The sequence below is a fragment of the Capsicum annuum genome, chromosome 3 (assembly GCF_002878395.1).
Source record: "Capsicum annuum cultivar UCD-10X-F1 chromosome 3, UCD10Xv1.1, whole genome shotgun sequence".
Classification (NCBI taxonomy): Eukaryota; Viridiplantae; Streptophyta; class Magnoliopsida; order Solanales; family Solanaceae; genus Capsicum; species Capsicum annuum.
Genome location: NC_061113.1, coordinates 11,849,293 through 11,876,033, shown reverse-complemented (window position 1 = coordinate 11,876,033; position 26,741 = coordinate 11,849,293). Strand labels below are relative to the sequence as shown.

Here is a 26,741-nt window from a genome sequence, read left to right as displayed (position 1 = left end):
TTATCTTGAAGTTTTGATGTAGGATTGCCTTGGTTTCTTCTATCAGTTTTAGACTATCTCCAGTGATCAACATGTCATGAACATATACCAGTACCAATATGACTCCTTCTATTGTCTTCCTGATGTATAATGATGGATCATATTGACTTTGAGTGAATTGAGATCTTAACAACACTTCTGATTGCTTTGTATTCCACTTCCTTGGTGCTTGCTTTAGTCCATATATGGATTTGAGTAGTCTATATACTACATTCTTCCCCTGACTAGTAAATCCCTGAGGTAGGTCCATGTAGACTTCATCATTGAGATCACTATTCAAGAATGCATTATAAACATCCATTTGATGTATAAACCATTACTTCCTAGCTGTAACAGTAAGTATAGTCCTTACTATCTTCATCTTTACAAAGGGTGAAAAGGTTTCTTTGTAATCAATTCCTTCTCTTTGTCCATAACCTTTTGCTACAAGCAAAGCCTTAAACCTTTTAACATCACCTGAAGCCTTATATTTCACTTTGTAGATCCATTTGCAACCAATAACTTTTTTTTCCTTTAGGTAAAGGAACAATCTCCCTAAGTGTTATTGGAATTCAGTGCATATATCTCACTTTTCATTGCTTCCACCTATCGAGGATCTTTACAGGCCTCATTGTAACTTGTAGGCTCAGTGACATGAGGTTTTCAGCACATAGTCCTTATATATAGAAGAGAGTTTATCATATAACACATGATTAGCAAGAGCATTAGGTACCTTCTTTGTTGTCTTAGTAACAAAACTATTCATCTAGACTGGTGTCTTTCTGCCTCTAGTTGACTTTCTTTGGTCCAGAGTACCAGTCGTTGTGGGTGCAGGAGCAGGAACCACCTGTACTTGCTGCTCATGTTTACTAGCTGAATTAGGAACCCTTTGACCTCTAGTTGCTCTTCTTTGATACACTTGAGTTACTGTATGTGACTGTGATTGAACAGAAGGAGCTTTAGTTGACCTTCTTTGATATACTTTAGTTATGGACTGTGCAAGACTAGGAGTATCCTGCAGTGGTTGTTCTTGTTGGCTCACTTGACAGGGAACCCCTTGTGGTTCCATGGTTACTGGGATCTGTAGGCCTGTCTCTTTACCACCTAGTGTTTGGTATTAATCTTCCAAGGGAAAGATATGGTGTGGTGACAAAGTTTGATGTTTGAGAAGTTTGAATGGAAATATGTCTTCTCTGAAAGACACATCTCTACTCACAGAGAAGATGTTAGTTGATATATCATATATCAAGTATCTCTTCTAAGTTCTAGAGTATCCCATCATAACACTTGTTCTTGCTCTAGTCATGAGTTTATCATACTCATTTAGTACCTTGACATAGCATAGATATCCCATTACTCTCAGATGATCACAGTTTGGTCTCTTACCATACAACTTCTAATAAGGAGTTAAGAACTTAATAACTGAGCTAAGAAGTCTATTGATAAGATAGACTGCAGTTAAAACACAATATCCCCAGAACCTTATTGGAATTTCAACCTTAAAAGTTAAAGCTCTTGTTACCTCTAAGACATGTCTATGTTTTCTCTCAGCCACACCATTCTGCTGAGGAGAATATGGGCATGTTGTTTGATGGATTATACCACTGTCTTGAAGTAGCTTCTGGCATAATGAGTTAACAAACTCAGTGCCATTATCAGTTCTGATCACCTTAACTGTCTTCTCAAACTGTGTCTTGACATACATAAGAAACTGTTGTATTTGAAAGAAAACATCTAACTTAAGCTTGATCATAAATCCTCAAGTAAACCTTGAGAAATCCTCAACAACTATTAAAAAATATTTGTTGCCATTCATAGTTGATACTTTGTAAGGTCCCCACAAATCCATGTGCACAAGATAAAAACAACAAGTACTTTGAATATTAGTTGACAGAAATGGTAATCTAGTCTGTTTAGCACCAGGACATATGCTACACTGCTTTATTCTATCTTCCATCACCTATACTCCTTGGCCTACAATCCTCTTTAACACTCCAGTTGAAGCATGTCCCAGCCTTTGGTGCCACAAATCCACTTCAGCTTGTGTCTTTTCCATAGTTACTTGAGTAGTTGCTTTAGTTACTACTGCAACTCCATATTTTGACTGATCTTCAAGTATATATAAGCCTCCATCAAGCTTCCCTATCCCCTTCACCTTTCCCGTATAAAGATCCTGGAAAACACAAAAATCAGGGAAGAAGTTCACTGAATAATGCCATTCCTTAGTCACTTGTGATACTGATAGGAGACTATATGAAAACTGTAGGATATGATAGACATTTGTTATGGTATTTCCTTATGATAGACAACTGGTTCCCACATGTGTAACCATGGTAGTATCATCATTTGACAGATATACTTTCTTTGGATTTTGTAATTCTGTAACTGTCTTGTTAAGTAACAACTCTGAATTACCAACCATGTGATTTGTAATCCATTTCTGTGAACCAAAAGAAGCTAAATAAGCAAAAGTGTCTGCACTTATTATATTTGCAGACTCAGTAGATGTGTTAACAGAGTTGTTCTTGTTTATCAGTTGCAAGATTTGCTCATATTGTTCCTTGGTGAATGCTGTATTTCCAATCTGAATTAGTTGAGTCAACTGATTACCTACGCTTACTGATTGACTTGCATCTTTAGTATAATATCCCATTTGAGCAACTTGATACTCATGAGAACCTAAGGCTGCATTATATGCTGTGTTAGATCCTTCATGTTTGAGCTTCTTCTTAGCCTTATAATCTTGAGGATAACCAACCAACTTCCAGCAGTTTTCTTTAGTATGTGTAATTATACAAGATAGCAGTAGGCTTCTTGTTTATTCAATAATAGAGAAAGTACAGAGTTTGATAGTTGTAGGAGAAGAGAGAAAGAAAGAGAACTGAGAGAGAAAAAAGATGATAGAGAAGAGAATTAGCTTGTTTCATTATTCTTCAATGTGTATAGCCATATACACTTATAGGCTAGAGATTAGGCTAACTAACTAACTAACTAGCTATTATCACTAGTGTAACTAACCGAAAACAGTTATAACAGAAAAAAACTAGTCTATTATTGCTTCTTCTAGACCTTCTTCTCTCTCTTCTTTATACTTCAACACTCCCCTTCAAGTTAGGAATGTGTGAAGATATCACAGATACCTATCTTGGCATTGAGATAAACTTGTTGTGCTCTTGTCAGTCCCTTAGTCAGCAAGTCTGCAGGCTGATCTTGGGTTGCAATGTAGTGAGTTCTGATCATTCCTTGCACAAGTTTTTCCCTGATAAAGAAGCAGTCAATGTCAATATGCTTTGTTCTCTCATGGTATATTGGATTTATTGCTATTTGTAGAGTAGATTTGCTATCACTGAACACATCTACTGGCAGAACTACATCATTCCCAATATCTTTCATCAAGCCTAGGATCCAAACCAACTCTACTATAATTGTAGCAAGACTTCTAAACTCAGCTTTTGCTGAACTCTTGGAGACAGTAGTTTACTTCTTTGATTTCCAGGAAATTAGTGATTCTCCAACCTTCACAAAGTAGCCTGTTACAACCTTCTAGTCTGAGGGCATGATGCCCATTCTGCATCAAAATAGGCACTTATTCTGTTATCTGCATTACTAGACAATAGCACACCTTGACCTGGTTGATTTTTAACATACTTTACAACCCTAAGTGCTGCTTTCATGTGAGACTTCTTAGGATCTTGAAGGAACTGACTCAGAGTTTGAACACAAAAGGTTATATCTGGCTTTGTCATAGTTAAGTACAACAACTTTCCAATCAACTTTTGGTAAGCTTCTTGGTTTGCTGGTAGATCATCAGCAGTCTAGTTTTGCTTGACATGCTCATCAAACTGTCTAGATGTCAGCTTGGTGTTGAAGTTCATAGGAGTAGCTACAGGCTTGGCTGCTGTCAAGCCTAGTTCAGATAGTAACTCTAATGCATATTTTCTCTGATGCATCAATATCCCTTTATCAGACCTTGCAAACTCCACTCCAAGGAAATATCTTAGCTTACCTAGATCCTTCATCTTGAAGTTTTGATGCAACGTTGTCTTGGTATCTTCTATTAGCTTTAGACTATCTTGAGTGATCAATATGTCATCAATATACACTAGCACAAGAATGATTCCTTCAGTTGTCTTTCTGATATACAAGGATGGATCATATTTGCTCTGAATAAACTGAGACCTTATTGAAACCTCTGATAGCTTGGTGTTCTATTTCCTTCGTGCTTCTTTGAGACCCTATAGGGATTTGAGTAGTTTACACATTATATGCTCCCCCTGACTGGGAAATCCCTGAGTTAGATCTATGTACACTTCATCATCTAGATCACCATTTAGGAATGCATTGTAGACATCCATTTATTGAACACACCAGTGTTTCTTAACTTCAGCAGCAAGAATAGTTCTTACTGTCTTCATCTTCACAATAGGTGAGAATGTTTTTTTGTAATCAATCGCTTCTCTTTGTCCATATCCATTTGCTACCAGTCTTGCTTTAAACCTCTCAACTTCTGCTGAAGCTTTGTACTTCACTTTATATATCCACCTGTAACCAATATTTTCTTTCCTCTAGGCATGGGAACAATTTCCCAAGTATGATTGGAATTCAAAGCATCTATTTCAGTTTTCATTGCTTCCACCCGTCTTGGATCTTTGCAAGCCTCAGAGTAACTTGTAGGTTCAGCCACACATGATGTTTTTAGCACATAGTTCTTGTAGGACTAGGACAGTTTGTCATATGATATACATGATTAACAAGAGCATGAGGTACCTTTCTTGTGTTTTAGGAAACAAAATTATTCATCCATGCTGGTGATTTTCTTTCTCTAGTGGACTTCCTTTGATCCTGAGATGTATAAGGTTGAGCTACAACTTCTGTTGTAGTAGGGACACTCTGCAGTTGGTGGTGTTGCTGAATAACTCCTTGACCTCTATTTGATCTCCTTTGATACACCTTGGTTATAGGTTGTCTTGTAGTAGGCAGATTAGGAACCCCTTGAGATGAGACATTTGTAGGAACTTGTAGAGTTGTCATATCATCAATTATTACTGGATATTGATCTTCCAAAGGAAGCACATGGTGAGGTGATTGAGGCTACTCTTGAGCTCCTTAAAAGGAAATATCTCTTCCCAGAATATCACATCTCTACACACAAAAAAGTGTTAGCAGACATATCATATACTACATATCCCTTCTAAGTGCTAGAAGATCCCATCATAACATTTGTCTTTGCTCTATTCATGAGCTTATCACTTTCATTCAGTACTTTAGTATAGCAAATACACCCCATTACTCTTAGATGATCACAATTTAGTTGTGTGCCATATAGCTTTTCATAAGGACTCAGAAAGTGAATGACTGAACTAGGCAGTCTATTTATGATATATACTACAGTTAGAACACAATAGCCCTAGAACCTTATTGGAATTTCATCTTGAAATCTCACAGCTCTTGTTACCTTAAGTAGTGCCTGTGTTCCTCTCAGCAACACCATTTTGCCGAAGGGAATATGGACATGTAGTTTAATGTACTATGCCATTTTCTTGAAACATTTTCTTACATACGGAGTTGACAAACTCAGTACCATTATCAGTCCTTATTACTTTGATAGTCTTTTCAAACTAGATTTTGACATACACAAGGAAATGTTGTATTTGAATGCAGACATCAGACTTAAGCTTTAACAGAAATATCCAAGTAAATCTTGAGAAATCATCAACCACTATTAGAGAGTATCTATTTCTCTTCATAGTTGGTACTTTGCAAGGTCCCCACACAACCATGTGTGTAAGATCAAAACAACATGTACTTTGAATACTAGTAGAAAGAAAAGGTAACCTAGTTTGCTTAGCACTAGGACAGAAACTACATTGTTCTAGTCTATCTTCTATCACTTGGACCTCCTGAGATATAACTCTCCCCAACACATTTGTTAATGCATGTCCCAACCTTTGATGCCACAAATCTACCTCAGCCTGAGTTCTTTCCATAGTTTGTTTACTAGCTACTTTAGTTGCTACTGCAACCTCTTTCCTTGACTGATCTCCAAGCACATATAGTCCTTCATCAAGCTTACTAATCCCCTTCACCTTTCGAGTACAAAGATCTTAGAAAACACAAAAATGAGAAAAGAAATTCACTGAGCAATTCCACTCCTTAGTTACTTGTGACACTGATAGAAGACTACATGTAAACTGTGGAATGTGATAAACATCTGTGATGTTGTTTCTTTCTGATAAGAAACTAGTTCCCATATGAGTGATCATTTTAGTGCCACCATTTGGTAGATATACCTTCTTTGGTTTGTCCAACTCTGTAACACTCTTTTTAAGTAATAGGTTTGAGTTCCTAACCATATGGTTAGTACCACCAGTATCTATGATCCATTACTGAGAATCAAAAGAGGCTAAATAAGCAGAAATGCCTGCACTTGTTACATTTGCAGAATCACAAGGTGTGTTGCCAGAGTTATTTTTGTTGATCATTTGCAAGATTTGCTCATATTTTTCCTTAGTGAATGCAACATTTCCCATTTGATTCAGTTTCTCCAGCTGACTCTCAGATACTAAAGCCTATCCTACGTCTTTAGTAGCCCATTTCTACATAGACTTAGAATGAGAGTACTGACCTGCACACTGATCATAACCATTCTTATACATTGCACACTCATTAAGATCCACAGACACTTTGTAAGCTGAGTTGGTTCCTTCATGTTTGAACTTCTTCTTGGCCTTATAATCTTGAGGATATCCAACCAACTTCCAGCAGTTTTCCTTAATGTGCCCCTTTAGTTTGCAGAAATCACACTGCAGATTAAAGTTTTTCTTGAACTTCTGATTATTGCTTCCACCTGGACTATTTCCTGCATACATGGCTATCTCAAGGTTCTTATCATTAACTGCAGGACTGATTCCCAAGCTTCTAGCCTGACTTGCAATAGATTTATGGCTTTCATCACTTATGACCATTGCATAAGCTTGGTTAACATTTTGGAGAGGTGTCATAAGCAAGATTTGACTTCTTGCTTGAGTGTAGGTCTTATTTAGACCCATAAGGAACTGAAACAATTTCATTTTCTATAAATGCAGTATATGCTCCTTTGATTTCTCACACTCACACCCAGGTGCAGGCACAAGAGCCTCAAATTCTTCCCATAGATCCTTTAATTTTAAGAAATACACAGACACTGAGGCAGTTCCTTGAGACAATATGGCTATTTATTTGTTCAGATTAAAGGTTCTTGCTATATCAACTTTGTTAAACCTTTCAGCCACACCACTGATGCATACATGATTCCACCTAGCAATTCTTTAGAGCATGTTCCATCAACCATGCCTAACTTATTCCTCCCTAGTAAAACTATATACATGGATCTAAACTAGATTGAGAAGTTCTCAACTCTTGTCAATTTAAAAGATATGATTTGGATGCCACTTACATCAGAGGGACTAAGAAAGAGAGGATGATTATAATCCAATGAACTGGGAGTAGCTCTGATTGTTTCAGTAACATTCACAGGAGCATTTTGATTGTCCATTGTAGTAGCTTTGTAACGTTTGATTGCAGACTTTTTGATCTTGATTTAATAAACTAGAATCGACCTTGCTCTATTAGTTTTCTAGTGCGTATTGGCTCTGATACCATGTAATTATACAATATAGCAGTAGGCTTCTTGTTTATTCAACAATGGAGAAAGTATAGAGTTTGACAGTTGTAGGAGGAAAGATAAAGAAAGAGAACTGTGAGAGAAAGAAGATGAGGGAGAAGAGAATCAGCTTGTTTCATTATTCTTCAATGTGTATAGTCATATACATTTATAGGCTAACTAACTAACTAACTAGCCGTTAGCACTAGAGTAACTAACTGAAAATAGTTATAACAGAAAAACAACTAGTCTATTATTGGTTCTTCTAGATCCTTCTTCACTTTCTTCTTCATACTTAAACAATATGTCCCTTGAGTTTACAAAAGTCACACTGCACCTACACATTTCTTTTGTATTTGTGACCTTTGCTTCTCCCTACTTCATTTCTTGCATACATGATTTGTTCAAGATTGTTGACTGTATTTGTAGGATTTATGCCCAGAATTCCTGCGTGACTTGCAATGGCTTTGTGTCTTTCATCACTTATTACCATTGCATAAGCTTGGTTAACAGTTGGGAGGGGGGTCATAAGCAAGATTTGGATCCTTGCTTGTGTGTAAGACTCATTCAGAGCCATAAGAAATTGGAACAAATTCAATTTTTGCAGATGTAAGACATACTCCATTAATTTATCACAATCACATCCAGGTGCTGGCATGCCCAACTTATTCCTCCCTAGTAGATCTATGCGCATTGATCTAAGCCAAATTGAGAAATTCTCAACACTTGTTAACTGGAAGGATATGATTTGAATGCCACTCACATCAGAGGGACTAAGAAAGAGAGGATGGTTGTAATCCAATGTGCTTGGAGTAACCTTGGAAGCCTCACCAGAATCTACAGCAGCATTTTGATTCACCATTGTTGCAGATTAGCAATTCTTGATTCAAGACTTCTTGATTTTACTGTAAATCAACTAATACACCAGAATCGATCTTGCTTAACTAATTTTCTAGTGAGTAAAGCTCTAATACCATGTCATTAACCAAGCACTGCTATACTTCTTGATAGCAATAGTTACAGATGAAGAACAGATTAGGATGAAGAATAAGAAGAAGTATGAGATAAAGAAGAGAGAATGTTCATTAGAGAGAAAGTAGATTTGTTGTATTCATCCTTTAGAAATGTACTCAGGCATCTGCATTTATAGGCTTGTGAATGTACCAACTAACTAACTAGCCGTTAGAGTAACTACCTATTAGACAGTTATAACAGACTTTTTGAACTAGTCTATTTTAATCTTTTCTCAGTTCTTCTTCCTCTTCATATTTCACATAAACATCTGTTCATATGTTAAAGTTCATCACTTTTTATGGATCTAGAGGTTGGTGGACACTGGTGCTTTACACAGCAGCACCGTCATCTGCAAAACACTTCATTCGACATATTTTAAACCAAAACACACTAACTCAGGCTCATAGGAATATCTCTCGCCATTATGACCTGGTAACTAATTAATTACTTGCATATTATGCCGCCCAAAGAACGTAGCGGTTGCCAAAGATCAGTACTGAAATTGAATTACTCAATCGTGGCCATATTTTTGCCTGTTGCTATTGTGTAGATCATAAGCATTGTTCTGTTGATTTTTTTTTTCAGAGTAATGAACTCTTCTCACTATTCCTGGATGAGACAATGACATACCCATGTGCAATTTTCAAGGTTAGCTAGCAAAATTTTAATGCTTACCACTTTTTTCTTCGTACTTGAAGCTACATTTCCTGTTCTTTATCTATTTTTCGCTCATAATTTTTCTAGAGTGCGGACGAAGGCCTAAAAGAGCACAACTGAGAAAGATTCATGCTCTCATTAGAAAGGTAAGTCATCAAATAAGTAAAAATCGTCACTGTTACGACATAAAATTCAGGCATAATTTGATTCTGCTTCTATTTTATTTAGGCAAAAATTAGTAAGGAACATCACATTTTAGATATTGGATGTGGATGGGGAAGTTTCGCTGTGGAAGTAGTCAAGCAAATAGGATATAAATATACAGGTATAACTCTCTCCGAGCAGCAACTGAAGCATGCACAGTTGAGAGTTGAGCAAGTAGGTCTTCAGGTATAGTACTTACGATGTTTACGAAAGCTCAAAATTTTAAAGCTAGGGTTTTCTATTAATATCCTTTGAAACTCTCCGACAGGATCAAATAACATTTATCCTATGTGACTATCGCCAAATCCGAAATAAGGACAAGTATGACAGGATTATATCAATGTGAGTTTTTGTCCATCTGCATCTCGACATATTGTATTAATCACTAAAAGTCGAGCCAGTGTTACAATAGTACTACTTATTATTTTCAGCGGGATGATAGAACATGTTGTTCATGATTACATGGAGGAATTCTTTACTTGTTGTGAATCTTCACTAAAAGCAGATGGCCTTCTAGTTCTGCAGGTAATTGACCATAGTCACCTTAGTACATTCCACTTCTACTTTCTCTTGCATATGTTACTCTGTGCTGCTTTTTCTTGAAGTGTTGGCTTTCTTTAGATAGTTTCAATGCCAGACCCGATGTATGACGAATAGATACATAGTGGGGGCTTCATAAAAGAGTATATATTCCCAGGTGGATGCTTGCCTGCACCAAGTCGAGTAAAATCAGCCATGGCTGCTGCATCCAGACTATGGTAACATAGAGCTGAATTTGTGATTTCACACCAGCATGCTTGTCAATCTTTCAAAAGAATTTTATGAATGATATAAATGCAGTGTCGTGCATCTGGAAGAGATAGGAATTCATTATTATCAGACTCTGAGATGTTGGCGAAAAAACTTCCTAAAAAACAAAATGTAGCAAAACCAACCTTTTGTGCTGAGTTAAAACCGTTTCTTCAGGAATCATTTGTAGCTAGATCAGTTCTAATGTTTAAATCATTTCCTTCATGAATCATTTGTAGCTTGATCAATTCTAGATGCTGATACTTGACTATTGATAACTCTGTTTCACTGGCCAAATTCATGCTTTGGGATTTGATGACAAGTTCATCAGCACATGGTAATACTTTGACTATTGTGCTGCTGGATTCAAAATGCGCACGCTAGGAGATTATCAGGTATGGTGATAAATCTTTCTAAATATTTCATAGCATAAACCACCTCTAACAAAGAGAGCAAGTTTTCTACATTTGTTTGGACATAGATGTTGACTTTTATATTACACCAACAACTTCTAATCTTATGGTCAAAAGGTAAATGTTGATGACGTATAATCATAGTGAAAAGCAGGAGGTGCAGTCTGTGGATGGTGCTCAGTGACACTTTTAGGTAAAGAATGTAAACAAATAATGTCGATATGTTTGTTTGGACTAAGTGGTAATACAGGGTTATATAAAAACATAAAGGGGATGCTGAATTATGTTAACTATCTCATCTAGAAGTTTAAGTTTATAGAAATGATACAATATTTTACTCACTTGCGTATATTTTTAACATGCCACTCCATGCTCTTCGAAGAGTTTTTTTTTATCGTACAAGGTAGAGGTGGAACTCAAACATTGTATCATGTTGAATTATGTGAATTACTTCATTTAGAAACTCAAGCGCAGTTGCAGTGGACATACTTTTATTTATTGAAAAATTAATACATGCACACAGTTATTCCATCTTTTCACAAGAAATCCTGAAATCGTTTCACTAAATTTGAGAAGTCAAACTCAAGTGGTACTTTTACTTTGTAGATTGTATTTTCAAGGCCAGCCAATGTTGCAGCATTTGGTGATCCTTACAATGATACTGTACCTTCAGCTTATTAGAATTCCTTTGTTAGGAATATTATATTGTAACTTTCGTGTTTGCTAATAAATCAGTTCATCAAAACATCATTAAAGACATAATCAGGACATATGTGTCACTGGCTCATGCTTAATTCTGTGATTCTCTTGTACTGTGTTATGTGAACTTTCTTCAACTATCTAAAAAAATGTTAATTATGAAAATTACTATTATTGAAATAGGAAATGTCCCCTGTTCAAATTGTAGCTATAAAACATCTTAATATCTCATTTTAAAGTAAAATTGTTACACAATATATAAAGTCGTCATTGTTTATAGGATTGACTAATAAAAAAAGAGTGCCACATAAAGTGGGAAGAAGGGAGTAGCATGTTAAGTTGAAGTGATATCAAAACCAAGATGGAGAGCTTCAAAATATAAAAGGAGATTATATTATTATGGGAAGAGAAAAGGAAGAAACAACCTGACTCCTAAAGGAGAGTATGTTGACTACAAACATGTATAAGCTTTTGTTGAGGGTAGAGATTAATGGTGTTGCACACAGAGGTGGAGCTAAGATTTGGAGTGTAATTGTAACACCCCATAGCATTCTCTACTTGATACCACCCTTAGTAGCATGCTTAAAGAGCTAGTAACCTGAAATTTTTTTTAAGTGTTAAAAGACTTGAGTTATATTTTTGAGCCCTTAACTTCGATGATTTTTAAATTGATCTTCCCGACCCTGAGACGTAGATTTTTGTGTTGTTTCATATTTAGGGGTGTAAAGGGGATGTGTAGACACATAATTTTACCCCATCAAAAAATATTTCTTATTCCGATATCACACAATTTAACCCAATTTTTATAATTTTTCCCAAGAAAATAAATACCTCATCTTTTACTTATTTATGTATTTATTTCTGTTTTGTTTTATCCAAATAACAAGTCATAACAAACTTTGTCTCATTCTAATATTTCAACAACCCACCTAATCAACAATGAAACCTAATCTCTACCCCTCCAATTAAAAGACAACACAAAAGAGGAGGGATTAACATAAACCTGGACACAAAAGCACAAGAGAACCCACTGAAAATTCTACCAAAAACACCATATACGCACCTACAACAATACACCACTGAAAAAGCAAAAAAATAATTAAAAAAAAAAACTCCACCACCATTAATACACTCATCCTCACCAACGCAGTTAACACACAATACTCACAATGACCATGCCATATACATAAACACCACACCTCACGCCATTAGATCTCATCGGAATAAAAACCAGAAGAACACCACACAACTCCTCCGACCATAGACGGAAAACAAAGCTGAATGGTGGGAGAGACAGATTGAGAAATTGAGACGAATAGAGAGAGTGATTCGAGGTTGAGAGATCAAAAACTGTGAAGAAAAACAAAAAATTAAAAAAAAAAAGAGGGGAAACCAGTCAGCTCACAGGATTTCAGGCGTGATCTGTTTTCGACGGATGCAGAAACGGGTTCGGCTGGTCTTTCTTTTTCGCGTTATCTGTTTCAGTTCAAGTTGGTTTTTGATTTCACGATTTTGCCCTTGGCTTTTGATTCAAACGAAGGTCGGGTCTAAGTTTGTCGAGGAGTTTGTCATAGTGAGGTTCGATCCGAGATATTGGATGCGGTTCAATCGGAAGAAGCAACTTTAATCGAAAGCGAAATTTGAGGTCCATTTCTTCTTTCGTTCTCTATTTTTATCTGGAGTATAGATTATTTTTGTGAATGCATGTTTGTGTGCTTACCATGTTTGAATTGTTATTGTGTGTGTGGTTGATGTTGGTTTTGGACGTTAAAGAAAAAAAATTGAATTGTTAATCAAAGAATTAATTAATCGTGTGATAGAGCATGAAATTGGGGATGAGAATTGCAAAGTTGATAATATGAATTTGGATTACCTTTGATTTTATTGTTTTCATGTTTCGTTCGGGATAAATACCAAGTTGTAAACCTGATAGTATCATGTTTAGGCAGACAATGGATAGGCAAGCGATAGGGGTAGGCAAAATTTAGGGATTGTTGAATGTTTGGAATGTTTTGTTGAACGGCTCTTTGTTTTCTCGTATTTGGAAAGTGTATTCATTTAGCCGGGGAATGCCTCGAGTTTGTTTGTACTTATTTACCGGGGAATGCCCGACGTACCATGTATGCGAAGACGGATCGTGATCAAGGCTCAAGGCATCGGATAGAGCCGGGGAGCATAGTTAGGATTAGTATAGGTTAGATAGGATTTATTTTTGCATTTTTATTTATTTTGGGACTGTATAATTGGACTGAACACTATACTTTTATTCGTTTTGTTTGGTTTGTTGGTTTGATTGCTTTAAGTGCTTCTTTGTGGTTTGTACATTCGTAGAGTCAAAATTAGCCGATATACTCTGCCAAGCGATTGTAGTCAAAACATTGGGTCGAGGGGTGCCTAACACCTTCCCCTTAGTCAACAGAATTCCTTAGTCGGAATCTCTATTCGCGAGCCAGTTTTACAGAGCCAAATCTTTTTGAAAAAGGATATTTTAAAGGTGACTTGGCACATTGGATTATGCCAAGTGGCGACTCTGAGTTAAAAATATAAATAATTCTTTTTGAAACAAATCGTTTTCTTTTGTCACTCAATAAATAAAACCCTTTCGAATCTTAAAACAAATCTTTTGGAGTATGAAAAAGGGGTGTGACAGCTCTGGCGACTCTGCAGGGGACTACCCTTCCAGAATTCGAGCTTATTTTTTTTGAAAGTCGTATCGGCTTTGTTTGGCATTATGGGTGTATAAACCTTGTTTATGATTATTGTTTGTGTTGTTATCACTGTTGTGCATTTCTGTGCTCTTTGTTTATAGTTTTTATTTATGTGTTACAGCTTTATATTTGGCATCATTTGCATAACTCGAGTCATTTTTTCTGTAACAAGTCCATAGTACACGTTGTGTACACGACCTATAGTTGAGTCACCCTTATCTTAGGGGGGAGCCATTGGCTAGTATGGAGTAGGTGGACAGCTAAAGCAGCCACTATCGACCATACGCTCCCCCGAACAGCCTTGTTAGAAAATCCCAGCGTAGGTCAGCCTTGAGGGGGCCATTTGTTCCTTTGTAGGAGACTCACCTCTGACGCATCCCTACGTGCTAAATATTGAATCTTTGAGGGTAATGGGGTCATTTGATGGACTGATTTGGGGAAAACATGTGTTAGAAATAAAGTGTGTAGGCAATAAAAAATTGAGTCAAAAAAAGAAAAGAAAATAAAAGAGTGAATAAAAAAATGTTTCGTAGTTTTAGAGTTCTTTATGACTTTTGATTTTCACAATCCAAAAATTCAAAATTTTTTTTTACCTTTTACACTCATTTTCTTAAAAATACCAAAAAGATTTTTCTTTCATAGTTGTTGATGTCAATGTTATGTGAAGTGTCTAATTAAAAAATCCAAAAAGATTTTTCTTTCATAGTTGTTGATGTCAATGTTATGTGAAGTGTCTAATTAAAAAATCCAAAAAGATTTTATTTCTCATCGTCCGTTTGTAATCATTTTTCTCAAGTCAAGTCTTAGTTTATTTTAATCCTTAATTATCCAATCTGAATGAATTGCGCATACCTGATTCCCGTCCCTCGGGATGAGATACGTAGGCAACCCTTGGTGGGTCCGGTAATCTTTATTTTTGCCTTTGTCTTAGCCTTAGCCTAGGTCTTTCCCCTTATAATTTAGTGCTGTTAGCAGGTCTTAGCCAAGTAGGCTGATTTTATTCAGTGATACTGTTCGGTGAATTGGAATCATAAAGTGGTCTGTCCCTTCGACATATGTCCGCATCAAATTTTCAAGGGTTGGGAATCTTTCGTTCCTATCGAATTTTTGAGATAATGTCTTATATGTTATTACAGGATGGATCTGTCCATAAAGTCCAGAGTCTGGATGGTTCGCAAGGTGCCCAAAAAGTTAATCAAATGGTGGGGCACGTTTAACTACGTCGAGCAACAGGGGTTGGTAAAGAAGTTAGGCACTCTCACTTCCCTCCTAGATCTTACACCCCGCCCAGACCTGATCGAGGCTATATTGACTTTTTGGGATCCAAGATGTTTGGTGTTTAGGTTTTGAAATTGTGAAATGACGCCTACTCTGGCAGATATATGTGGTTCCTTTAAGTTGCCTTACATTAAGAAAATAATGATTTGGGCACAGACTAATTCTCCCACATGGTTTATTCATTGTTATGGTTTAAAGGCCAATAACCACTTGACGTGCCTTAACCAATCTTGGGTCTCCTTTGATTATTTGTATGCTTGGTTTGGGCCTTCAGGCAGTTTTGATTGCTTTTGGGATGAGTTTTATACAACCAAGGATAATTGGGAGAAACTTCGTCTGGAAGTTTTCACTGTCGCCTTGTTAGGCATTTTGGTCTTCCCATTAGAATAAACACGGGTTAATACTCGCTTGCAGACTGTAGTGATGGCCTTATTTCATAAAAAGCTAGGGGAAACATTCACACTCGTACCAATGATCTTGGAGGAAATATATAAAGCTTTAACCGAGGTGAAGGACGGGATGAAATCTTTGATGGAAGCAACCTGATATTGCAATTGTGGGTGATGGAGCACTGCATGATCCTTCTTTGATTAGGTTGGATGTGATTGATCGTTGTATGCCTGAGCGAGTGAACACCACGAATCAGAGAATGCTTTTTGATAAGTTCTCGCTGCCGATAGGGATTGATGCTTGGATTGAATTTCTTGAGTCAAGAACTGAAGACAATATTCTGTGGACCTATCTCTGGTTTCGTCCAAAAATAATCTTGTGTGGTTGTCGGATGCAATCTCTTTTAGTCTTGTTAGGAATCAATTGCACCAGACCATACTCTTATTTTAGGGTAATACGCCAGTTGGGTAGACTGCAGGACATTCCACCGGTAATGTACCTTCTGAAGGATGTCGAGCATTTTAAGGATCAAGCCTTAGGGGAAAGTAAATACGAAGAATTCTAGAATCACGCAATAAAGCTAAGCGTGGATACTCTTAAAGTAGGTCTGGATAATTCAGGGTACACTCAAAGATATGAGATCTGGATGCAAACCATACCTCAGGGTATTAGTAGGTCTTTGCCCTTGCAACTTAGAAGAAAAATACATGAACAATGCATTGTCGATGATAGTCAGGATGAAAGTGCGGGGGTCAAAGTGGAGACACTGAGAGTTCAGTTATCAGATTTGCTCGAGACTATAGAAAGGTGTCAGAACAATCTCTCCAGGTGCACTCTCCATGAGGTGGGGATACGTGCTAGAAACTTCTTCCCAAATATCAAGGTGTCTTTTCAGGATATGCTACAGAGTTTGAATGGGAGAAAGGGAACTTCACAGACAGGTCCATCTCAGCCAGGGTCATCCCACAGCACACCAATATGAAGGAGCAACTCTTATCTTTTATTTAGTTTGAGTCCTTTATTTTTCTGTCCTTGTATTGTTGTGCCTTTGTTCAGTCGGGGTCAAGTTTGTTTTAAACGTTAAGACTCTTTATTAGGATTATTACGCATGTTATCTTATGGGTCTAGAATATTGTTTAGTCTTTGTTGATCAACTTTCTTAAACTCGAAGTTTGTTTTAATTGTCTCTTTTATGAAATGTAGTAAAGTTGCGAAATTGTTTCCTTTTGTGTGTTCTTTCTAAAAAAAAAAAAAACTTCAACTTTGTGGTGTTTATGCATGCATTGCCCGAACTACGAAAGATCTGATTCATATACAACATGATACGTAGGCAACCTACTTTTGGGTTTGATCTAATCATTTTGTTTCTTTGATTTTCCCCAATTTTACTCTTTTAAAGAAAAACAAAAAACAAAAGCCATAAAGAATGATAAAAGGAAATGAGATTGCGAGAGCAGGAAAGAAATAAAGAGCAATAAGAGAAGAAAAGAGGAAGAGAAGAGACTGATGCAAAAGAAGAGAGAAGTTAAGGTGAAAAGCAGAAAGAACGAGGTGTGATAATGTAATGGGGAAATCGGGATGATGTTAAAATGAACCCATTACCCTCAAAGGCCGGTAGAAATGTGCATAAACCCAGGATGTATACAATGTGATTTCTATGCTTGTTGCCTGATCTAATCCTAACAGGTTTTGTCTTTGATGAGCATGTTCTTTCAGATAAGTGGTTAGTTTGTAGCACTCTGGCTAGTCATCCATACTTCACTAGATCAAAATCGAAGCTTTCCATGGCTAGTAGGGAGATAGAAAATTCACTCATTGACCCAAATCAGGATCCCAGGGAAGAAAGTTCAGAACGTAATAATAAGGTATTGAGACTTAGACAACAATTGCTAGATCTGCACCGAGAATGGGCTAGTGGCATGCCTACTCCCCCACTCCCTGAAGATCTTGAGAATATCCCTAATTTCCCACCACTCTCTGAGGCGTAATTCTTTGTTCTCATTGAGTCACCGGAGCACGCACCAGGATTCACTCCACGGTAATATTACCATAGCACTTCTAGTATGCCCCTGGCAGTTCCTCAGCTAAGGCCCGTGACTCGGCCGGCGCCACCAGCAGCGCCTGTGTTCGTGGCTCCACCACCGCCCTAAGCTCCCACCTATGCTGTGCATCCGACAATGGTACTTTCTCGGTCTGCCAGTGAACCAATGTTCAAAATTTTGGAGAATCAGTATTGAACCCCCGGAGCCCACTTTGAAGATGAATGAACCATATGGATACACTCAGCCACCCGCATTTCCATTTAATATAGAGAAGCCTGCTGCAACAGAGAAACAAGAAGTCATGGCGTGGAAGCTGAAGAGTTTAGAACAGGCCATGAGGAATTTGCAGGGAGTCGGAGGTTATAAGAGTGTTGCCTATAAAGATCTTTGCATGTTCCCAGACATTAACCTCCCCCTTGGTTTTAAAATGTCCAAGTTTGAGAAATATACAGGGCACAGTGATCCTGTGGTGTATTTGAGACGTTATTGCAACCAATTGAGGGTTGCGGGGGGAAGAGAAGAGTTGATTATAACTTTCTTTGGCGAGAGTCTTTCCAGTCTGGCTCCAGAATGTTTCGTCGATCAGGATATTGACAATTGGAACAACTGGGATGACCTAGCTAATGAATTTGTGCAACATTTTTAATATAATGTCGATCTGGTTCCTGATGAGAAATCCTTGGTCAACATGAAGAAGAAAAGTACTGAAGGCTTTCGGGAATACGCGGTAATATGGCGTTAACGGGATGCAAGGGTAAAACCTTCAATGATGGAGAGTAAGATGGTAGAGGTCTTCATTCAGGTATAAGATGAGACCTATTTTCAACATTTAGTTTCGGCAATGGTAAAGTCTTTTATTGAAGTCCTTAAAATGGGAGAGATGATAGAGGATGGAATCAACACCAGCTGAATAGTGAGTTTTGCCGCATTGAAATCTACCACACAAGCGATTCGAGGTGGATCTGGCGTATTCGAAGGTAAAAAGAAGAAAGAGGATATGGCAACCATTATAGCTGGAATCCATTCCTATCCCAAAAGACCGCCTCACCCCTACACCCAATCCCAGGCTTAAGTCTACACCAAGCTCCATATATCCCTCCCCACCATTACTACCCTCCACAAAACCCATTATATTCCATTCCACCACCCCTGTACCCAGTATATAGCGCGCAGCCATATGCCCAAACCCCTTCTTACCCATAATGGCACACTCAAGCTCTACAAAATCGTCCATCAGCTCCACCAAATTACTAAAACCCCTCCAGACCCAATTTTCAACCCAGGCCCGAGTATAAGAAAGAGAAGGCGATCAAAAATTAGTTCACACCTCTTGGAGAGTTAGATGCTAGCTTGTTTGATAGGTTAAGAAAGATGAAGGTCTTAAGCCCAATTCAAGAAAGGCTTTCAAATCCACCTTCCAAAAATCTTAATTATTCGTTAAGGTGTGAGTATTGTTCTGACATGTCGGGGCACGATATTGAGAAATGCTGGCATTTGAAGAGAGCTATCCAAGATTTAATTAACATAAATCAAATGCTGGTCTAGGCTCTGGAGGTTCCAAACATTAACCAAAATCTGTTGCCAACCCATGCTGAAACCAATATGTTAGAAATGATATATGATGAGAAAGAGTCATCAAGGTTTTATAAGCCTATTGTCAGAATACAGACCAATAAGGAAAAATCAGTAAATATGGTAGATTTGTTGAAAGCAATGTCATTAATCCAGGAAGGAATGAGAAAAGTTAAAGTTCAAGAAAGTACAAAGAAACCCACGATCACAGTGAAAGGAGTCGGAGCAGTCAATGGTTTAAGTCAAGACAAGCCTAAGTTGACGGTGATAGGAGCTCTGTGTAAGCCTATATTGACGGTTAAAGAAGCACTTACGGCCCCTATTATCATCAAACCGATGACTCAACCTCCAATAGTTGATATGAAAAAGGTTCCCTGGAACTATGAATGGACTATGATGACCTATCAGGGGAAGGAAGTAGTGAATGATGTAGATGAGGTAGGGGGTTTGACTCGATCAAAAAGATCCTTCATGCCTGAAATTTTAAAGAAGTCTAAGACAATTGCGAGTGGACCTTCATCTATTAAAAATCCTATCACCGAAGAAGAAGCCAAAGAATTTTTGAACAAGATGAGTTTGCCAGAGTATTCAATAATAGATCAGTTGAAGAAAACCCCTGCTCAAATTTCCCTCTTATCTTTGTTGTTACATTCCAAGGAACATCGTGATATTATATTGAAGGTATTAAATAAAGTATATGTTGCTAGGGAGATTACAGTAAATCAGCATGAGAAAATGGTTGGAAAAATCTTTAAGGTTAATTGGATCAACTTCTCTGACGATGAATTGCCTGTTGAAGGTACGGGGCATAACCGGGGTCTTTACATTACAGTGAAATACAAAAATTTCTTCATCACTCATGTCATGATTGACGGAGGTTCAGGTGCAAATATATATCCTATTTCTACTTTGGAAAAGTTGAATATTGATGTTGAGAGGATCAGGCCTAATAATGTATGTGTCAGGGCTTTCGATGGTGCAAAATCAAACTCCATTGGCAAAATAGAACTAATGTTGATTATAGGGCCGGTTGAGTTCGCCATAGAGTTTCAAGTGCTGGAAATACAATCTATTATTGGGAAGATCATGGATCTACAAGGCCAAGGTGGTTGCATCTATGTTACACCAAATAATCAAGTTTAAGCATAACAGGCAAGAAGTGGTTATTCATGGTGAAGGGGATTTGTCCGCCTACGAAGCTTCTCCCTTATCCTTTATTGAACCAAATAATGTAGAGGAGATATTTTTCTATAAAACTTTTGATACAGTGTCGGTGAATCGTATCGTTGAAGGGCAGGTTATTCCAGGTCCATAATTGTCTCCCACTTCTATCATGATGACAAATGAAATGTTAAAATACGGATTCGAGCCAGGAAGGGGTTTAGATTGTATCTGCACGGTATGGTTCATCCTATATGTCTGAATGAGAACATGGACACTTTTGGTTTGGGGTTTGAACCTACAGCTGAAGATCTGAAGAAGGCCAAGGGAAGGAAAAAGAAAACATGGTCACTCCCTCACCCAGTGCCCCTACTCAGTAAGTCATTCATCAAGGGCAGTGTCATGGCACCTATAGAGTTTGGAGCTGAATTGGTTGATGACTTCCAGAACCTGTTGATCAAAGTTAACATGGTTGAAGCAGGAGAAGGTACCAGTAAGGTAGACGTGCAATTCATAGGTCCAGCTGTTTGGCTCAACAATTGGGAAGTCACTCCTCTCCCCATCAGGATGGAGTTTTGGTAGTTTGTTTTATTTTTCTTTCTGTTTATCCAAGTTATTTTAGGGTTGTAATTCGAATTTTAGTTTGTTTTTATTATGTTGGCATTTATGTTTAAACCCTCCTATCCTTCCTTTTAATGAAATGTAATGTCTCTTTTGTTTCGTGTCTAATATATTTTGTTTTTTTCTTTTTCTTTATATAGTTCTCTTTATGCTGATTCTAATAACATAAAATGTATGTGAAATTTTCTGCCTGATCTTAAAATCTAAACTAATCAACATATAATGAAGCAAGAGGGGGAATATGATGAAGAAGAGGCACTAGAGGAAATAAGCAAAGAGTTCGAACAATTTGAAGACACTCCGAATCCTAATTTGAATGAAACTGAGTCAATCAATCTAGGGAATCAAGAAGATGTTAGGGAAAATAAAATCAGTGTACATGCTTTTCCACAGCTAAAATATGGAATGATTCAAGCATTAATTGATCATAAGGATGTTTTTGTATGGTCTTATGATGATATGTCTGGTTTAAGCACTGAATTAGTAGCTCATAAATTGCCAACTGATCTCACATTCTCCCCTGTGAAACAGATGTTTAGGAAGTTTAAAACTGATGTAAGTATCAAAATCAAAGAAGAAATTATGAAACAACTTGAAGCCAAAGTCATTCGAGTGGCTCGTTATCTAATGTTGTTCCTGTCCCAAAGAATGATGGCAAAATTCAAGTATGTGTCTGTTATCGTGATTTGAATAGAGAAATTTTGAAGGATGATATTCCGCTGCCCAACATCCATATTTTACTGGACAACTACTCTAAACATGAGGTTGCCTCTTTTGTGGATTGCTATGCCGGATACCACCAAATCATTATGGATGATGAATACACGGAGAAGACGTCTTTTATCACACCATGGGGGACCTATTGTTATTGAGTGATGCCGTTTGGTTTGAAGAATCCTAGAGCAACATACATGAGATCCATGACTACTATGTTTCATGATATGATCCATAAGGAGATTGAGGTCTATGTAGATGATGTGATTATTAAGTTAAAAAGTCAGGCTGACCATGTTAAAGATTTAAGAAAGTACTTTGAAAGGCTTTTCAGGTATAATATCATGCCCAACCCAGCAAAATATGTATTTGGAGTTTCGTCTGGAAAGCTATTGGGGTTTGTAGTCAGCCGTTGGGGAATTGAATTGGATCCCTCAAAAATCAAAGCCATTCAGAATTTGCCTCCACCCAAGAATAGGGTAGAGGTGATGAGTTTACTTGGTAGACTGAACTACATCATCAGGTTTATTGCTCAACTCACAACAACTTGTGAGCCTATATTCAAGTTGTCAAAAAAGAGTGATGTGGTTGAATGGACTGAAGAATGTCAAGAAGTGTTCGATAGAATCAAAAGATACTTCTCAAAATCGCCCGTGCTGGTACCACCGGAGCCTGGTAGGCCTTTGATCTTATATTTATCAGTCATGGACAATTCTTTCGGTTGTGTCCTGGGTCAACATGATGTCACGGGAAAAAAGGAGCTGGCTATTTATTATCTTAGCAAGAAGTTCACAACATATGAGGCCAGATATACTCTTCTTGAAAGAACATGTTGTGCCCTAACTTGGGTAGCACAGAAGTTGAAACATTATCTCTTGTCCTACACTACTTATCTCATCTCCCGCATGGATCCTTTAAAGTATATCTTTTAGAAGCCTATGCCTACAGGTCGATTGGCAAAGTGACAAATATTGCTTACCGAGTTTGACATTGTATATGTGACTCAAACCGCCATTAAAGCCTAAGCCTTGGAAAATCATCTTGCTGAGAATCCCATTGATGAAGAGTACGAGCCATTAAAGACATATTTTCCTGATGAAGAAGTGTTGTATGTCGATGAAATAGTTATAGATGCTGATCCAGGTTGGAAGTTGTTCTTTGATAGAGCTGTCAACATGAAAGGAGTCGGAATAGGTGCAGTTCTTATCTCTAAAGCGGGGCAACATTTTCTAGTAACAGTGTAACTTCAATTTTATTGTACCAATAACATGGCGGAATATGAAGCTTTCATTCTGGGTTTGAGACTAATTGTTGATATGGGAGTCCAGGAACTATTAGTGTTGGGGGATCCAGATTTGCTTGTCCATCAGATTCAAGGTGATTGGGAGACACGAGATTTAAAGCTAATACCGTATCGACAATGCTTGAAGAATCTATTTTAATGGTTTTCGTCGGTAAAGTTTAGGCATATTCCAAGAATTCGCAATGAGAATGCTAATGCTTTGGCCAATTTGTCTTCAGTGCTCCAACATCCTGATAAAGACTACATCGACCCAGTGCATATACAGAGTCGTGATCAACATGCTTACTGTAATGCAGTTGAAGAAGAGCTCGATGGCGAACCTTGGTTCTTTGATATCAAGTGATATATTCAGTCGGGAGAATACCCAACACATGCCACCAATGATCAAAATATGACTATTAGGCATTTAGCTAGTGGATTTTTCTTAAGCGGGGGAGTCTTATACAAGATAACCCCGGATCAGGGACTTTTGAGGTGTGTAGATGCAAGAGAAGCCTCAACGATCATGGTTGAAATATACTCTGGAGTATGCGAGCCGCATATGAATGGTTATGTCTTATCAAAGAAGATACTTCGAGCAGGTTATTATTGGTTTACTATGGAGAGGGATTCCATTCATTTTGTTTGAAAATATCATCAATGTCAGGTACACATTGATCTGATATATTCTCCTCCCACTGAATTGCACGCAATGTCTGCTCCATGGCCTTTTGTAGCTTGGGGGATGGCTGTGATCGGACCGATTGAGCCAAAAGCGTCAAATGGGCATAGATTCATTTTGGTGGCCATTAATTACTTCACAAAGTAGGTAGAAGCAGTAGCTTTCAAGTCAGTGAAAAAGAAGGCGGTAGTATATTTTGTTCATACCAATATCATTTGTAGGTTTGGAATTCCTAAAATGATCATTACAGACAATGTTGTCAATCTCCATAGTCATTTGATACAAGAAGTGTGTCAACAGTTTAAGATCGCACATCAAAATTCCACTCCATATCGTTCGAAGGTTAATGGAGCTGTGGAAGTTGCCAATAAGAATATCAAAAAGATATTGCAGAAAATGGTATAAGGGTTTAGATAATGGCATGAGAAGTTGCCGTTTGCATTGCTAGGTTATCGCACTACTGTTCGCACTTCAATAGGGGCAACTCCATATTTATTGATGTTTAGGACAGAAGCAGTCATCCCTGCAGAAGTTGAAATTTTCTCTCTTCGAGTCATTACGGAAGCAGAGATTGTCGATGACAAGTGGGTCAAAACCCGACTGGAATAATTAAGTTTGATTGAGGAAAAAAGGCTAACATCGGTATGTCATAGCCAATTGTGTCAGAAGAGAATGGCTCGAGTGTATAATAAAAAGGTACGACCTAGACATTTTGAATTTGATCAGTTGGTATTGAAGCATATCCTTCCTCACCAGGTTGAAGCGAAAGGCAAGTTCTCCCCAAACTGGCAAGGTCCCTTCACTGTGAAGAAAGTGTTGCCTAATGGAGCCTTATATTTGACAGATATTGAAGGCAAAATGGCAGCAATGGCTATCAATGATGATGCGGTCAAAAGATATTATGTATGATATGTTATCCTTTTTTGATTTTATTGTATGTTTAGTACTTGCATTTTTGAAGATTGATATGATAAAGGCATTTTATTCTTCTATCCAAACATTGTGTTATCCTTTGTTTACCCGTTTGAGCTTAGTTTTATTTTTCTTTCATATCCCTCTTTTGGAATCAAAATAGAGTCAAAGATAAATGTCAGGAAAATAAGAATAAAAGAAAAAGTTTGAAAATAAAAGAAAAAAAAGAAAATAAAAAATCAAATCAAAACAAAGAACAAGCTGATGGAATGACATGCGACCTGATTCTCCTCTCTTAGTAGTGAAATATGTAGGTTGCCTTATTCAGGGCTCGGTCCAACCAAATAAAGATTTTAGAGTCAACCAGTCAACAAAAACTAGGGCATGAGTTAATGAGTTGTTCGAGTCGATTTCAAAAGTTGTAAGTCCCACCCCCACTTCAAGTGTCGTTTTAGCCTCTTGCCATCCTTTTCTAACCTTATCCAAAAGCCAAGTTACAATCAACGAAAGTCCTCCAGATCAATTTTTGATAGTGTTAAGGGTAAGCATGCAATGGATATGATGATACATTGTGGGGGTACTACTTGTCTTCCTCAGCATAAGAAATCAGGAAAGAAATAAAAATAAGAGTCTTATTGGTGAAAATCCTCGCGGGCATCATAAGGAGATGGTGAGTCAAGAGAAAAGTCACCATCGTTTATTTACATTTTTCGAGTCTTTTCTATGTCAAAACAAGCGAGAAAGGATTTCAAAACTTGCTACCAGTCTTCCCAATTGTATGGGGAAAAGCCAAGGACCAGCACATGAAAGAGACATGATCATAATTCAAGACATAGAAAAGAAAGTTCATCAACTGACAGGTTCTTAGATGCGTGAAGTATTTAGCTTTCAAAAGGGGTATCTCAGAGAAATACTTAAAGAGAAACTCAATATTTGAGTCAAAGTCTTTTCTCCTGATGTAGTTTGGGTGAATGATGCAACAAGACAGGGGCAAGCGTCAGCGATTTGAAACAAAGATAAAAGGGACAACTGTTGGAGCAGAAGACTGAGAAGCCATGTGCTGCAAGCCACCACTAAGTTCTAACTGACAAATTTTTTTTGTTGAAACAGGGGAAAATTCACTTCACTTAATTCAGTTACCATTGGAAAAACACATCTATTGGATTTTAATTTATGTTCAGGACCCTCCTCAAAAATGGGATTTTACTTTATGTTTAGGATCCTCCTAAAAAATGGGATTTTACTTTCTGTTCAGAACCCTCCTGGAAAATGAGATTTTACTTTCTGTTTAGGACCCTCCTAGAAAATGAGAATTTACCTTCTGCTCAGGACCCTTCTGAAAAATGAGATTTTACAATTTGTTCAGGACCCTCCTGAAAAATGGGATTTTACTTTCTGTTCAGGACCCTCCTGAAAAATGGGATTTTACTTTTTGTTCAGGATCCTCCTGAGAAATAAGATTTTACTTTATGTTCAGGACCCTCCTGAAAAATGGGACTTTACTTTCTGTTCAGGACCCTTCTGAAAAATGAGAATTTACTTTCTGTTCAGGATCCTCCTGGAAAATGGGAATTCACCTTCTGTTCAGAACCCTCCTGGAAAATGAGAATTTACCTTCTACTTAGGACCCTCTTGAAAAATGAGATTTTAACTTCTGTTCAGGACCCTCCTGAAAAATGGAATTATACTTTTGTTCAGGACCTTCCCGAATAATGAGACATTACTTTCAAAAAATGAAATCTCTTTATAATAATCTTTGTTTAGGATAATTTTATTTTTAGTTTTGATGTAATTTCAGGAGCCCGCCTGGAGATAGGGTGAAGAAATGAAAAGTCAAGCAACAAAGTGAAGAAGTTGAAAGTCAAGCAACAAGGTGAAGAAGTTGAAAACAAAGCAACAACGTGAAAATTTGAAAGTTAGCAGATTGAAAAATAGCAAGTCAG

At 37.5% G+C, this 26,741-nt stretch overlaps 1 protein-coding gene and 1 pseudogene across 1 annotated transcript; both read left to right on the top strand.

Annotated features, from left to right (window-relative positions):
• Nucleotides 1–12: 12 nt before the first annotated feature.
• Nucleotides 13–10,138, top strand: LOC107864225 (annotated as a pseudogene).
• Nucleotides 10,139–12,943: 2,805 nt separating this feature from the next.
• On the top strand, nt 12,944–21,600 carry LOC124896999. Its single transcript, XM_047409053.1, has 2 exons — nt 12,944–13,081; nt 15,281–21,600. Exon 2 carries the CDS (start codon nt 19,457–19,459, stop codon nt 20,567–20,569), a length of 1,113 nt encoding a protein of 370 aa, XP_047265009.1. The 5' UTR covers nt 12,944–13,081; nt 15,281–19,456; the 3' UTR covers nt 20,570–21,600.
• The last annotated feature ends 5,141 nt before the right edge of the window (nt 21,601–26,741 follow it).

Coding starts and splice junctions, on each gene's coding strand:
- LOC124896999 (XM_047409053.1), top strand. CDS start 19,457: ATGTTAGAAATGATATATGATGAGAAAGAGTCATCAAGGTTTTATAAG.